The 16,537-nt window shown below is 36.0% G+C and overlaps 2 protein-coding genes across 6 annotated transcripts in view; both read left to right on the forward strand.

Moving 5' to 3' along the window:
- The window catches only part of LOC137002690 (guanylate-binding protein 6-like), a 33,623-nt gene extending 31,225 nt beyond the window's left edge, over window positions 1-2,398 (forward strand). For 2 of the 3 annotated variants that reach the window (XM_067362509.1, XM_067362510.1), the window contains exon 6: window positions 2,216-2,398. In XM_067362509.1, coding sequence (XP_067218610.1) covers window positions 2,216-2,274 — 59 coding nt within the window. In that variant the 3' untranslated portion in view covers window positions 2,275-2,398. The remainder of the gene's footprint in view (window positions 1-2,215) is intronic. The other variant, XM_067362513.1, reaches the window with a different exon arrangement.
- The window catches only part of LOC137002688 (guanylate-binding protein 1-like), a 123,653-nt gene continuing 108,998 nt past the window's right edge, over window positions 1,883-16,537 (forward strand). The window contains exons 1-12 of one of the 3 annotated variants that reach the window (XM_067362506.1): window positions 1,883-2,412; window positions 2,526-2,722; window positions 5,439-5,566; window positions 5,769-5,878; window positions 5,990-6,183; window positions 8,977-9,219; window positions 9,351-9,628; window positions 11,016-11,228; window positions 11,695-11,797; window positions 12,018-12,211; window positions 12,686-12,907; window positions 13,392-13,812. In XM_067362506.1, coding sequence (XP_067218607.1) covers window positions 2,530-2,722; window positions 5,439-5,566; window positions 5,769-5,878; window positions 5,990-6,183; window positions 8,977-9,219; window positions 9,351-9,628; window positions 11,016-11,228; window positions 11,695-11,797; window positions 12,018-12,211; window positions 12,686-12,895 — 1,866 coding nt within the window. In that variant the 5' untranslated portion in view covers window positions 1,883-2,412; window positions 2,526-2,529 and the 3' untranslated portion in view covers window positions 12,896-12,907; window positions 13,392-13,812. Of the gene's footprint in view, window positions 2,413-2,525; window positions 2,723-5,438; window positions 5,567-5,768; window positions 5,879-5,989; window positions 6,184-8,976; window positions 9,220-9,350; window positions 9,629-11,015; window positions 11,229-11,694; window positions 11,798-12,017; window positions 12,212-12,685; window positions 12,908-13,391; window positions 13,813-16,537 lie in introns of those variants that run through there. The other 2 variants (XM_067362507.1, XM_067362505.1) reach the window with 2 other exon arrangements.

Consider the following 16,537-nt stretch of genomic DNA (forward strand, 5'->3'; position numbering starts at 1 on the left):
AACACCATCACAGACCATTTTTGCCCTTTCAAAAACATTTTAGACCAATTAGAACAATATTACAGTAAATTCAATGATTATCTTAAGGCTACAGTGTGCAGCTAGTGACACACTAGTCATAATGACTGTCTCCAAACAAGTTTTCCCCCCAAAAAATCTCCAAACTAATTCCTTTGGCTGAGCTTAAATTGGCACTCATAAAATAATACAGTGTTTTCTAACCCTTTGGATCGCTTCACAATCTGACTCAAATATTACTGGTCTTGAAGTCTTTACTTATGAGCTGATTAGTTATATCAGGTGTGTGTGATTAGGAAGAGTTTGAAAATGTGTTGGTGTGCCTCCAGGAACAAGGATGAGAAAGAATAATCATTGATATAGGGTGCTTCTCAAATAGAAGTCTTGATCCTATTCGAAGGAAGGAAGGAATCCAAAGATAGCTTTACTTCCTGTTTCCTGAATCTGATCAGTTTTTGAAGGCAGCATAGACGTATCCTTCGCTGCCTTTGATATCCCAAAATCCTGTTTAAATGTATGTTTTTGACCAACGTTTTCCACTTTTGATGTCATTTCTAACAAGAAATGAGAAATTAAATAAATATTTGCTTAGTTCTCGCCAAAGATCGCTCTGTTTTGCTGTAGATCAATAAACCGTTACGCTGCCTCATTTCTGTCTGAAATCAGTTTCGTAAGGTGCCTTTGTGCACAAAAGCTGCCTGCAGAGTCATTGCCTTCCTAGTCCAGTTCTTCAAAGGCTTGTAGGCTAGTGTCCTTCTAAGCATTGAATGCTAGAATGAAACAGTCTATTAAAAGCACATGGCTACGTCACACATGTTCCCGTCCCCACAGTCACAGCACGAAAATAGGCTACTATTAAAAATTAATTTTGGAAAAATACTTTGTATTAAAAATCTCTGTCCCACTTTATATTAAGTGGCCTTAACTACTATGTACTTACATTTAAATTAATCATTTAATACAATGCACTTATTGTGTACATACATGTTTTTACATTGTACTTATATTTTAAAACACCTGCATGTAATTATATCTGTGACTAATTTCTGTAATTACATTTATAATTACACTGTTGACCCATCCCTTACACCTTACCCCTACCCTTAAACCTACCCATACCACCAAAGCTTTCCCTAACCTTACCTGTATCCCACTTCAATAGCAGCAAAAGTTTTTGCAATTCAATATGAACCCAATTAGTACATTGTACTTATTTTTTGATGTAAGTACATTGTAGTTAAGGCCACTTAATATAAAGTAGGACCAAAATCTCATTATTAACTGGCTTTCTATTAATGCAATACAGTGAATGATAACCATCTGTGGTCTCCCAGTGACTTACATTATTGGCTGTTTATTGTGAAGTGATTAATTTTTACACCAAAACAAAAGATAACATGTAAGCCTTTATCTCCGAAAACATTATTTTTTCTTACATTTCGCAAATGAACTCAGACAAACTAAGGATTGTGGGTGATTGAAGGACGTGAAGGATACACCTGATACATCCTTCAAAATGAGCTGAATGAAGGATGCAAAACAAAGGCTGCCTTCCAAGGATCCTTCAAATGGAGATGTAATAATGATGTGGCAGCCGAGATATGAAGCTTTACTAGGACACAGACTTCCGTTTGAGAAGCACCCACAATATATAGAGTATATACAGTACTCAGCATAAATGAATGCACCCCCTCTGAAACTTCTGAAAGTCAGCAATTACTCAATTACTTAGAAGACATGTTCAGGTTCTTTAGAGATATAATCTTCCAGGAAGTCTGCTTAATCAATTACCAAAGAAGCATGTCAAAAATATTCAGGAAAATAAGATTTTCTAATCAAAGTGATAAAATGTTGTGTAGCAAAAATGAGTACACCCTCCTAAAAGTTACTAAATAAAACAAAATATTTTTTTTCTCATGAGATCAATAATCAATAATCTAACATGCATCCAAAATGTTATGGTGTTACTAGAGGAGGAGAACAGTGAAAAGTGCCTGCTTCCCACAGTAAAGTTCAGTGGTAGTAAAGCTCTTTTATAGGGATGTATGAGTGCTGAAGGTGTGAGGGAGTTGTGCTTTATCAAAACTGGCATGAATTCCCACACCACTTTGTAATTTAATACACAAACATGAAACAGGATTTGTTACCATTTCCTCAATCCCTGCATTGTTGGGCATTTTTTCAACATGACAATGAGGATATGGATTCTCCCAAGGTGAAAACCCTTCCGTGGACATGTATTGCACTCAATCTTAACACTCTTGAGCGCCTGTGGGGGATTCTGTAGAGACAAGTTGAGCAACATTCCCCATTAAAGATCAGGGCATATAAGGAGCTCATCATCCAGGACACTCTGTGCCAAGAAATCCTTTGCTCTGTCTCACTTTCAATAAGGTATACGGTTTAATCTTTATTTATTATATTTTATGTGTACGTATGAAATCGCGAAAATGGCTTTGTTTTTATTTTTATTTTATTCTTGTGCTTTGTTGTTGTTTTTATCGCAGAGTCATGGCGTGTGGTGGGTCCATGTCCGCTCCGGTGTGTCTCATTGAAAATGATGAAAATGGGAAGCTGTGTGTTAAGAAACAGGCTAAAGACATTCTGGATGGGATCAAGGAGCCGGTGGTGGTGGTGTCTGTGGTGGGACTCTACCGTACGGGGAAATCCTATATTATGAACCGCCTGGCAGGGCAACAGTCCGGTGAGAAAATCTTCTGGAAGTCTTTCTCATGTGCAGAAGGTTACATGCTGATAACAAGGACAGTGTAAATGAATATGTGTAAAACAGTAAAGGGTCATTCCGTGTCAAATTAAACAAATTTCGGAAAATTCCCTGGGCCAGATTTTTGATTTTGTTAATGTTTTTATTGTAGAAAGACAAACATAAATGGTGATGAAAGCCAATATATGAAATCACAGATGCATTTTTGAGTATTTTGTAGGGGGGTGGGTGTGGGTATGTGTTTGGCTCCAAATCTTCACCTGATATTTGGAGCCAAATTAGAGGGTGTAAAAATGACTTTAGAAAGATGGAAGCATCGTTATTTTATTTTTAAACAGAGATTGGTAGGTCTATTAGTAAAATCCGTTGACTTTGTTTCATTATGCCAACGGTGACAGTTCAAAAATAGCAACGTTTTTTTGCGTCAAGTTTGCATGCCTATAACTCAAGAAGCTATTACATATATCTTAATATCCTTTTAGATTCTGGTTCTTAACAAACTTTCCTTTTGGTATCTTTATTTTGAAGGCCTTCAATGGTTCAATCCCAGAGATAATTTGGTAAATTGAAGTTTGGTAATTTGGTAAAGTGTAGCAAATTAGCTCAAAAGGGGAAAAAATGAATAATTGATTATAACTCGTTATAATTATAAATATTTGGATCGGTTAACTGAGTTAAGTTCATGTAGTTTAATTAATATTACAATCAATTAATATGTTCATCCAGTGAATACTCATTATTGGTCGTCTATCAACTCTTCAGAAATGATATTTTCTGTGGCCACAGAAAAATAACTTTTTCTTAGCATGTTGCTGTGATCATAATCATTAAATTGACATTGATTTATAAGCAGATCAGAATCAACTCAAAATGTGCACAAAAGTTTTATTGGTAACACTTTAGAATACTGATCCTTCATTAATGAATAACTACACAGGAACAAATGAGTAATGCATTAGTAACTACTATTAACTAACAAGAAACTCTGATTAATGAATTAGTAAGTAATAGTGCTCAGTTGAAGGTCGTAGTTCACCATTAGCTAATAAGTACAGTTTTTTCATACAGAAAACTACTAAAAACTACTATACAGGTTCATAATTAACATGAATGATGCATAATGTATAATTAATTCCAAAGTGAAGGTCATAACACACTAGTAATGACTGAAGTATCATCAAATCCTTCAGAAGGAATTACTAATTATTTGGATCAGTATTCTAAAGTGATAAACATGATAACTCTCTAGTAAATACTGGAGTCATTGTAAACTTGTGAGGTTTTTGTACATTTTTGTATGGTATCACTTTATTTTAGGGTCTTTTAACTAGTTACTTTATTAGCATGCATATTACTAGAATATTGGCTGTTTGTTAATATTTATTAAGCATATATTAATGCCTTATTCTGCATTCTTTATCCTACCCAATACCAAAACTTAACAACAAACTTACTAATTATTAATAAGCAGTAAATTAGGAGTTTATTGAGGGAAAATTCGTAGTTAATAGTGAATATGTGCTCCCTATACTAAAGTGTTACCTTTTGTATAGTTTTGTACAGTAATTCCTTCTGATGTATTTGGTAACACTTAAGTAATTACCATGGTCTTCACTTTAGAATACTGATCCAAATAATTAGTAATTCCTTCTGAAGGATTTGATGATACTTCAGTCATTACTAGTGTTACCATGACCTTCACTTTAAAATTAATTATACATTATGCATCATTCATGTTAATTATGAACCTGTATTTAGTAGTTCTTAGTAGTTCTCTAGGAGGTATGAAAAAATAGTAGTTACTGATTAGCTAATAGTGAACTACCATCTTCAACTGAGCACTATTACTTACTAATTCATAATTCAGAGTTTCTTGTTAATAGTAATTACTAGAGTGTCAATAATGCATTACTCATTTGTTCCTGTGTAGTTATTCATTAATGAAGGATCAGTATTCTAAAGTGTTACCATTTTATTTAACTAAATCACGAACACATAACTAATCTAACAAACACATACACACAAATCTGACATAAAGGGGAAATGAGAAAGTGGGAGTGAAGATACCATAGCATAACAGGGGAATGGATCTATGAAAAGAGTAAAGAGTAATTTAACAAGCTGAAAGAACCATCAGTTTCTCACTATATAAATCACCTTTGTTAACAAAGGGGCTCACAACTTAATACTAAGTTGCTGTTTAGTGTTCAAATGTACGATACTTGCAATTGCCTTAGCTGTTGAAGAGCGTCTGGATAATGCAGTCTTGAGAGAAATTCTTGATGGTTCGGTCCAATGGTGCTGAAGTTGTAATCAATATCTTATGTGTTGAATGAAGAAATGATGACAAAATTGCTCTAGTTCCTTGACCACAACAGGGTCAAATTGACAAAAATTTTTATTTTTATTCATAATTTGTTTTAATTATCATTTCTTAACAAGAACAAGAAATAGAGAAAATATTATTCATAATCAGAAAACTTTGATGAGGTTGTTAGTGACAATCACAAAACAGGAAATGGCATAACAAACAGGATATCATCTAAACATTTTCTTTAAAATAGTATGTTTTTATGAAACAAAAACCAATTTGAATACAAATATTATATTACTGAATTCTGGACTGGCAACTAGATTTTTTAAAATATTTGTTTTTCATCTCAAACATCCTTATATGTTATTGTAATTGTCTCAGGCTTTGCTCTCGGCAGCACTATTGAGTCAAAGACCAAAGGCATCTGGATGTGGTGTGTCCCTCACCCCACTAAAGAAGGACACACTCTGGTGCTGCTGGACACAGAGGGACTTGGTGATGTCGACAAGGTGAGGCGGAAAACCACACTGCATCCATAGCAACATTATCTATATAGCAACAAAGTCTACCATTACCTTGAGATGAGAATGAGAAAATTCACTGCACAGAATAATTTGGACTTTACACAGTTTTAAACTGAATGGTCTGAATGCTAGTAAAGGTATATAAGTGGCCACTTATTCTGTAGCTGACGGACTGTTAATGTTTCAGGGGGATGAGAAACATGACACGTGGATCTTCTGTCTGGCTGTTCTTCTCAGCAGCACTCTAGTGTACAACAGCTTAGGGACCATTGACAACACGGCACTGGAAAAGCTGCAGTATCCTTCTCACATGCACAATAAACAAACAATAAACATGCATATCCACTGTAATAAATTAAAAACACTCATAGCATTAGTGTAATTCTTCCTGAACAGTGCTGAATGTAGCTACGTTACAGAGCTGACGGAGAACATTCGCGTGAAGGCAGAAGTGAGTCGAGATGAGGACGAGTCGGCAGATTTCATGCGTGTTTTCCCATCGTTTGTCTGGGCTGTTCGTGACTTCACTCTGGAACTGAAAAAGGGGGATGACCAGATAACATCAGACGAGTATCTGGAGAGTGCATTGAAACTCAAAACAGGTGAGAAAAAGAGTTGGCATTAAACACATACAGTACATACTCTTTTACTAACAGGCACACTTACAAAAACACCATCACAGACCATTTTTGCCCTTTCAAAAACATTTTAGACCAATTAGAACAATATTACAGTAAATTCAATGATTATCTTAAGGCTACAGTGTGCAGCTAGTGACACACTAGTCATAATGACTGTCTCCAAACAAGTTTTCCCCCCAAAAAATCTCCAAACTAATTCCTTTGGCTGAGCTTAAATTGGCACTCATAAAATAATACAGTGTTTTCTAACCCTTTGGATCGCTTCACAATCTGACCCATATATTACTGGTCTTGAAGTCTTTACTTATGAGCTGATTAGTTATATCAGGTGTGTGTGATTAGGAAGAGTTTGAAAATGTGTTGGTGTGTCTCCAGGAACAAGGATGAGAAAGAATAATCATTGATATAGGGTGCTTCTCAAATAGAAGTCTTGATCCTATTCGAAGGAAGGAAGGAATCCAAAGATAGCTTTACTTCCTGTTTCCTGAATCTGATCAGTTTTTGAAGGCAGCATATAGACGTATCCTTCGCTGCCTTTGATATCCCACAATCCTGTTTAAATGTATGTTTTTGACCAACGTTTTCCACTTTTGATGTCATTTCTAACAAGAAATGAGAAATTAAATAAATATTTGCTTAGTTCTCGCCAAAGATCGCTCTGTTTTGCTGTAGATCAATAAACTGTTACGCTGCCTCATTTCTGTCTGAAATCAGTTTCGTAAGGTGCCTTTGTGCACAAAAGCTGCCTGCAGAGTCATTGCCTTCCTAGTCCAGTTCTTCAAAGGCTTGTAGGCTAGTGTCCTTCTCAGCATTGAATGCTAGAATGAAACAGTCTATTAAAAGCACATGGCTACGTCACACATGTTCCCGTCCCCACAGTCACAGCACGAAAATACTATTAAAAATTAATTTTGGAAAAATACTTTGTATTAAAAATCTCTGTCCCACTTTATATTAAGTGGCCTTAACTACTATGTACTTACATTTAAATTAATCATTTAATACAATGCACTTATTGTGTACATACATGTTTTTACATTGTACTTATATTTTAAAACACCTGCATGTAATTATATCTGTGACTAATTTCTGTAATTACATTTATAATTACACTGTTGACCCATCCCTTACACCTTACCCCTACCCTTAAACCTACCCATACCACCAAAGCTTTCCCTAACCTTACCTGTATCCCACTTCAATAGCAGCAAAAGTTTTTGCAATTCAATATGAACCCAATTAGTACATTGTACTTATTTTTTGATGTAAGTACATTGTAGTTAAGGCCACTTAATATAAAGTAGGACCAAAATCTCATTATTAACTGGCTTTCTATTAATGCAATACAGTGAATGATAACCATCTGTGGTCTCCCAGTGACTTACATTATTGGCTGTTTATTGTGAAGTGATTAATTTTTACACCAGAACAAAAGATAACATGTAAGCCTGAATCTCCAATAACATAGTTTTTGTCTTACATTTCGCAAATGAACTCAGACAAACTAAGGATTGTGGGTGATTGAAGGACGTGAAGGATACACCTGATACATCCTTCAAAATGAGCTGAATGAAGGATGCGAAACAAAGGCTGCCTTCCAAGGATCCTTCAAATGGAGATGTAATAATGATGTGGCAGCCGAGATATGAAGCTTTACTAGGACACAGACTTCCGTTTGAGAAGCACCCACAATATATAGAGTATATACAGTACTCAGCATAAATGAATGCACCCCCTCTGAAACTTCTGAAAGTCAGCAATTACTCAATTACTTAGAAGACATGTTCAGGTTCTTTAGAGATATAATCTTCCAGGAAGTCTGCTTAATCAATTACCAAAGAAGCATGTCAAAATTATTCAGGAAAATAAGATTTTCTTATCAAAGTGATAAAATGTTGTGTAGCAAAAATGAGTACACCCTCCTAAAAGTTACTAAATAAAACAAAATATATTTTTTTTCTCATGAGATCAATAATCAATAATCTAACATGCATCCAAAATGTTATGGTGTTACTAGAGGAGGAGAACAGTGAAAAGTGCCTGCTTCCCACAGTAAAGTTCAGTGGTAGTAAAGCTCTTTTATAGGGATGTATGAGTGCTGAAGGTGTGAGGGAGTTGTGCTTTATCAAAACTGGCATGAATTCCCACACCACTTTGTAATTTAATACACAAACATGAAACAGGATTTGTTACCATTTCCTCAATCCCTGCATTGTTGGGCATTTTTTCAATATGACAATGAGGATATGGATTCTCCCAAGGTGAAAACCCTTCCGTGGACATGTATTGCACTCAATCTTAACACTCTTGAGCGCCTGTGGGGGATTCTGTAGAGACAAGTTGAGCAACATTCCCCATTAAAGATCAGGGCATATAAGGAGCTCATCATCCAGGACACTCTGTGCCAAGAAGGGTCAGAGCAGTATATTCAAAATGATGGAGGGTATACTAAGTAGAATATTATACATTTGAATACATTTGTTGAAATAAATCTAGGGTGTATTAATTTCTGCAATCCTTAATGTATACAAAATTGGCTAATTTACTTATTTTATGGCTATCAATGAAATATATTTCTCAGTTTTTATTATGTATATGTTTAATACATTTTTGTTTTGCCATCTTTCCATAAATTGTATTAGTGATCATAAAGAAAATACATCTTTTGTATTTGTTCAGAGGGGGTGTACTCATTTATGCTTTGCACTGTATTATGATTCCATAATTATGTTACTAATATTTATCTTATTTTAGGTAGCTCAGATCAGACTGAGCGGTATAACCTGCCCCGCCGCTGTCTGCGTAATTTCTTTGCGGGGAGAAAGTGCTTTGTGTTCCCTCGGCCGGCTAGTACAAAAAACATGAGAAGAATGGAGGAACTGGAAGAGAACGATCTGGATTCAGAGTTCCTTGAGCAGGCAAAAACATTTTGCTGTTACATTTACGACAATGCAGAGCCAAAAGTCGTCAGTGGAGGCCGTACTATTACTGGAACAGGTGTGCACCGCATTAGAAACCCTTGAGAACAAATTTATAAAAGTTTTGAATCTCTTGAGAACCAGTGACCAATGGACTGTGTATAATAAAACAAATACAAATGACTGAATTATGGAGTTGTTTCCTGACAGCTCTGGGGAATCTTGCTGAGGTTTACATAGAGGCGATCCGCAGTGGGAAGGTTCCATGTTTGGAGAACGCAGTCATGTCTCTGGCTAAGATCCAGAATGTCCGTGCAGTGGAACAGGCCCTGGAGTCCTACATGACCGAGATGCTCAACATGGCTCAGCTTCCTATGGACCCTGAAGATCTGTCCAACATCCACACAGTCGCAGAGAAGAAGGCCACAGAAGTTTTCATCGCCATGTCCTTCAATGACAATGACCAGATCTACCAACAAGAGCTCATGGTAAAATTTGATTATTGTTGTGTTCCGTTTGCATTTACATATAAGCATTAGCTAGATTTAGCTAACTTTTCTTACATTTTATTTCAAGAAAATTCCATGTTGTTTAAAGGATTAGTTCACTTTCATATTAACATTTCCTGATAATTTACTAACCCCCATGTCATCCAAGATGTTCATGTCTTTCTTTCTTTAGTCAAAAAGAATTAAAACATTCCAGGATTTTTCTCCATATAGTGGACTTCAATGGAGCCCAAATGGTTGAAGGTCAAAATTACAGTTTACAGCGATCCCAGACGAGAAACTGCATTCTGCTTTTTTAGGGTCACCTGTAGCTGGTTTTAACCACGTATATTTTTTCTCCCATTATTTTTTTTTATACGAACAAAGATGCTTTTTCTTCTCTGGAGCTCCGGATAGATCCATTTTTTTTGTGTTGCAAATATTTTTTTTCAATATTTTCCCGCTCTGGCTAGAACAAATAACAGCTGCGCATGTTCTGTGTTTTCTTATTAACTTTTTTATTGTGGAATTGTAATTTAAAGGATGATTAAATAAAATGATGCAGAAATAATAATAATACATAAAAAATACAAAATTGAAATGCGGGACACTGCTTATGACTTGCGGGATGCGGGACAATTCAGGGCAAAATGCAGGACAGTCACCCTATAGTGGGAATTGTTGTAAGATGCCTACAGAGCAGGAGAATATATGCTGCATGAAGATAGTACAGGTATAGTTTAGTTTAATTATGGTTATAACTTTTAACTTATAACTCATTTTGCTTTTATGACATGCTATTGCATTTGTGTTACATACTGTAATGCAGTAACATGGCCTCACCCCCTTTGTTGCGTGTTCTCGGGGGCAGGGTTTATGTAAATTCTAGGGTTAGTGATGTCACCAACCCGGGAAGAAGCTTGTTGTAGACCCTACCAGCCATTTGTGGTAATCCTTAAACAGAGAATTCTTTAAAAGAAAATACCTCTGTCTGTAACTTTGTAATGTTGTTTATGCTCAAACAGCAACATTACACACTAACTAAAGTTAAAAAAAAAAGAAGTGAAATCACAATGACCCCCCCCCCTTAAACTACAATTTTGTAAATGGCAAAGCAGCTACATTTTCTTTTTCATTATTTGAGCATACTTGAAGTTTAGATTTAAATTTTGTGTACTTTCAAGGCCTACCAGAAAGAGAGCACCTAGGACCTTACAGTTTTCATCAGTATTCAAAGCTATACTTATTTAATATAGTGAATATGTGCACAGATTCAAATAATGGAGATTCAATCCATGTGCAATATTCCCTTTATCACAAAAGTATAAACAGATTCTCTCTCTCTCTCTCTCTCTCTCTCTCTCTCTCATTGCTTCTCACAATTTAGAGGAAGATTCATAATGAATATCAAGACATGTGCCAGCAGAATCATCAAGCGTCTCTCATGCAGTGTGAGGAGGTTCTGCGTGAGGTGTTCGATACACTGGAAAAAGGCATTTCTGATAGATTATACCTGAAAACTGGAGGATACCGACAGTACAGAGACAAGCTCGCACAGCTGACCAATGAATACAGAGCAAGAACACAGTCACAAATAATGGTACAGAACAGCATGTAACAGCACTGATAAACATCTTTAATGCTGATAAAGAAGTTGTTCTAAATCTGTTTGCTTTAGTTATTGTCCTTGAAGCATAAAATTAGAAATTTTGAAGACTGTAACAGACCTGTCAAACCTGAAATACGGTGCGAACAAAAACAAAAAAACACCATGACTCATGCTACATTTCATGTTATGCAATATAAAACAATTAATAATCTGGGCAACTATTATGGTATTTTAATGATTGTTTTTGTTTTGGAGCTTGACAGCTATGGTAACTAAGAACTTTGTATAAGAAATAACAGCATCAACATTCCTCATGGAAAAATTAACACCATGTTAATGGTTTATATATTTGGGTGAACTATTCCTTTCAGTATGATTTGTTGCTCAAAACAGCACTCGCATTTTTAAGAAATGAAAAAATTGAATGATTATAAATTTGTCTTTTTTTTCCCCACAGTGTGAGGAAGTGTTGAGTGTGTATTTGAAAGCAAAGGAAGATATTGGAAATATGATTCTACAAGCCGACCAATCTCTCAGTGCAGCAGAACAAGAAAAAGAGGGTACAGTTCAAATCATCTTCATACTTTGTCAATCAAGGCTGTCAATGATACACAAGATTATGCATTGACTTCAACCAGAGCACATAACAGTAACAAACAGATTTTGTCATTAACTTATTGCTAGAGTAGCTCACACTTTCATTACTATACTTCTCTTGTGTAGGCCTGTGTGTGTAGCCAGAATGGGTGTGTAGACTAAACTTCCTCTTTCTCTATACAGTGCAGAGATTAAAGAATGAGATCTTAGAGCAGCGACAAAGAGGCCTAGAGGAACAGAACCGGTTACAGGAGCAAGCGTTTCAAGACATGCAGAGAACCTATGATGAGCATGTGAATCAGATCATTCAACAGATGGAGAGAGAGCACGAGAGAATGAGGAGAGACAATGAACGAGTCCTGAAAGCCAAACTGAGGGTAAAAAGGACATTTACTCTAAAAACTCTCACATGTTCAATGTTGTGCTTAAAGGAAAACATTTTGTAAGTAGAATTAAAGAAAAGACCAATCACAATTCGGTAGTAAATCGATGTAAGAAATGTATGAATTTCATCACAAACTCAGATGAAACGTAATGACGTAATCACCGTTGGTGGCCTATTTCTGAATAGGTAAACATTTTTTCAATAAAATGGCCTGAATTGATTGCAAAGGTGTAATGCTCAAAGTTATAGGATTATTCAATTTAATGGTTTAGGAATACCAATGTATTATATAATATATAAAATATGGGTGATTCTCTGTAACAGACTGACTTGGAGATGTTTTTGACATGCTTGATTAGATGTACTTTCTGAGTTTACAAATTGCTCTATAAACTGGTTTACTGAATGTGCTTATGGTCAAGATTAGGATTAGACATTATTTATTCAGGTTCTGTTTGTGTTGCAGGAGAAGGAAACTCTTATAGAGCAGGGCTTCCAGAAGGAGGCTGCCCGGATGCAGAGCAAGATTGACAGCCTGAAAGTAGACATGAATAAACAGGAGACGTCCCAACCCTCCACATTGAGCCAGGTTGCGGATGGTATCGGCACTGCGGCATCTTTGCTCTTGCCAGGCTTCATCCTGAAGCCTATTTCCTGGCTCTCAAGTCTGTTTTAATGAAAATGGATTGTAAGGGACCATTTAAAATACTGTTATTTATTTTCCTAATATAAAAAGCTAATAGGAATTAGGTTATGAAATATTGAAGATGTTTGTGTAATTTATTAGTTATATGATGAACTTTGTATCTGAATGTCTATTGCTGCACCTTGTGTGTGCATGTGTAAATTGTAACCAGAAACTCCTTCTCAGACGCCATAGTGATCAGGTGGGCTAGTAAGCTTAAGGACATGCATGTTAGACGCTGATTGTTTGTTTGAGCCTATATTTTTAATATGGATTTTATACTTTGCATCATTTGAATTGAACTGGACGTACGTTAATGTTGACTAAAGGATTATCATATTTGGTTTGCACTCTTTGGAGAGCGTAGCGAGGTATGTTGATTAACGAGATCAATGTATCAATGAATGTTCGTTGTAACGTAATGTTTGTGATGCTTATCTGATGTGTTTATGAGGTGTTTTTTTTTATATGAATTTTTTTTCCATAGTTTTCACAGTGCTGTGGGGTGCTGTGATTCGTTGCATGGTGTACGGAATAAAGATGCTGTTTCAACATTGCATTGTCACGCATGGTGAATTAAAAGAAACTTCACGCATCAGTAGAGGCTCTCGGATCCAAGGAGTTGTAACATGGATATACATTATTCACACATACTCACCTAAACATAGGTTTTATAAATATTTTCCAACACAGCTTGAATTGCCCAGCATTTACTTGTCATTGCTGTTCTCCCAGATGCCATTCAAGTTTAAAGTCCAACTTATAAACTGCCAAATTTGCACCAACATTTGTTATAAACTATAAACATAGCTGTATCAGATTTATTGGAACAGCACACTTTTACATGTAACTTTAAACTGATTAACATAATCTTGTCAGTGGACAATAGAATGGTACTTTCTTTGTGTTTAAAGTTTTAGTTAACAGACTAAAAGTTCTTAAACTGAATTATAGTGCATTCACTTTTTCATTGTTTTTGCTTGTAATCAAATAGAAGAAAATATGTTCATTTTGACATGCCTATAGGCTGAATTGGTCTGTGAAATATAATAAATGTTTAATTTGACTCAGACTGATTGTGTCTTGCACAAAACAACACATTATGACAGGTTCGGTAAGTAATTGAAATAGGAGCACATACAGAGCACAGCATAAAGGAGTACACCCCTTATGAAACTTGTGAAAGTCAGCAATTACTCAAATACTTAGAAGACATGTTAGGGTTCTTTAGAGATAATGTTCCAGCAAGTCTGCTTAATCAATTACCAAAGAAGTATGTATACATTTCTGGCATTAATTTAAGGCATTTTTGATCAACAAGTATGTTGAACCAAAACATTTAATTGTCAAGAAATGACTTCTCTTTAAAAGTGTTAGAGGACAGTGGTACAAGAGGATTACCAAATCATTGTTTTAAGTGTAAAAATATAGCAAAAGTAACACAGAAATTCAAAAACAATGGACTTGTGACAAGGCCTTCATTTTAAGCTTTTATTTAGTGATGAGGGATTTTTTGCTAGACAGAGCAGAAGAAATACCAAGTGAGTGTCTCAGAGCCAGCAAAAGCTATTAAAAGAGAGACCGTTTATATTACAGAGTATGATGCAGCCTGCAGAAATGACATGCGTGGTTGTTCTCACCGGAACTACCTACCGTAGTCAAAGCGCAATAAAGTCAATTAGCCATTTCCAAAGCCCATATTTACAAAATATATATTCTGGGAATCAATACTCTGGTCTCACGTGCTGAAGGTGTGAGGGAGTTACTATAGGGAGTGCTATATCAATGCTGTCACACCACTGTGTAATTTAATGCACAAACTTGAAACAGACACAAACTTGAAACCCTTTCCTCATTCCCTGCATTGTTTGGCATTTTTTTCAACATGACAATAAGGAAATGCATTCTCCCAAGGTGAAAAAAAACTTCTGTGGACAATCTTAACACTCTTGAGTGCCTGTGGGGAATTCTGTAGAGACAAGTTGAGCAACACTCCCCATTAAAGATCAGGGCATTTAAGGAGCTCATCCAGGAGTTAAACAGGACAGATGTGACAATTTGTCATGAACTTGTACACTCCATGCCAAGAAGGGTCAGAGTAGTAAATTTAAAATTATGGAGGGCATACTAAGTACTAGAATATTATACATTTGTTGAATCAATTCTAGGATGTACTAATTTCTGCAATCCTTAATTTAAACAAAATTGGCTAATTTCCATATTTTATGACATATTTCTGTTTTTATTATGTATAATAATGTAATACATTTTAATTTTGCCATCTTTCCATGAATTGTATTAGTGATCATAAAGAAATACATCTTTTTTCAGAGAAGGTGTACTCATTTATGCTGTGCACTGTAACTGTATTCCACACAATAGAGCTTAAAGGGTTAGTTCACCCAAAAATAAAATTTCTGTCATTAAGTACTCCCAAACCCGTAAGACCTTTGTTCATTTTGGAAGACAAATTAAGATATTTTTGATGAAATCCAAGGGTTTCTGAAGCACGCATTGGCAGCAATGTAATTGTACCTTTTGAGGTCCAGAAAGATATTCAAGACATCATTAAATAGTACATGTGACTACAGTGGTTTAACTTTAATATTATGAAGCAACAAGAATACTTTTTGTGCACAAAAATGAAACAAAAATAATGACTTTATTTCAGAATTCCAACTGTTGTCATACGCAGTTGACATAGTTAACGCAGTGCAGGCTTCCGGAGTTCTACGTCCAAATGCCGACTCGTTATTGGCTGGCTCCTGCATCAGTATCACGCACATGCCTCATGCTGCTCACATGTACAGAGTCTGACAATACTGAGCCAGCTGTAATGACTGAGACAAATCAGACACAATTATTTGTTAGTTCACCAATAGTTTTAAGCTCACTCTGGGATTTGACTGTCCCCATCCCCCGAGAAGTTTATTGCACTGAGGAATGTGCTGCCACATTGAGAGCAGAGAAGAGACACAGGAAATCTGCATCTTCCCTGCATTTTCCACACAGAACAAAGACGTTACTGCATTAATTCTATAAATGAACAGGCACATCAGTATTACAATAATCTTTAATAGTTCTTATTCAAGAACTCAGCTTGTTAATCTTTATGGGTTGTAAAAGCCCTGACAGGAGGGGTGTTGCCACCTGGAATTACAACATCTTCATTGGTCCGGTCAACAACTGAGAGGTGTGACTTTGACCAGAGGTTAAAAACCAGCGAACAGTGCCACTCCCTCTCTTCTTCCTTGCTTCTGGACAACCGAACAGGTCTCCTTGTGGCCAGCCTCTCTAGGCCCTGGCCTACGACACCCAGCCATGTGCTCATCACCCAACAGACTGGCAACAACTTCAAACGATAACCTCAAGATTTATCCTCAACCTGCAGATCCGACGCTCTAAAGGCATCTTGCAAGTATCGTACATTTTAAAGCAGCGATTTAGTATTGATTTGTAAGACTTACCTTTGCTATTGCTAAAAGAAACTGATGAGTCCTTTCCAGATTGTCTTTGACTTTTTCCTATAGCTCTAGTACCTCTTCCGGTTCAACTCTATCATTACTCATTCTGACCTACATATGTGTGTGACCCTTTGTGTATGTTATGTTATGTTATGTTAAGTTATATTAT

The sequence above is a fragment of the Chanodichthys erythropterus genome, chromosome 16, assembly GCF_024489055.1.
Source record: "Chanodichthys erythropterus isolate Z2021 chromosome 16, ASM2448905v1, whole genome shotgun sequence".
NCBI lineage: Eukaryota > Metazoa > Chordata > Actinopteri > Cypriniformes > Xenocyprididae > Chanodichthys > Chanodichthys erythropterus.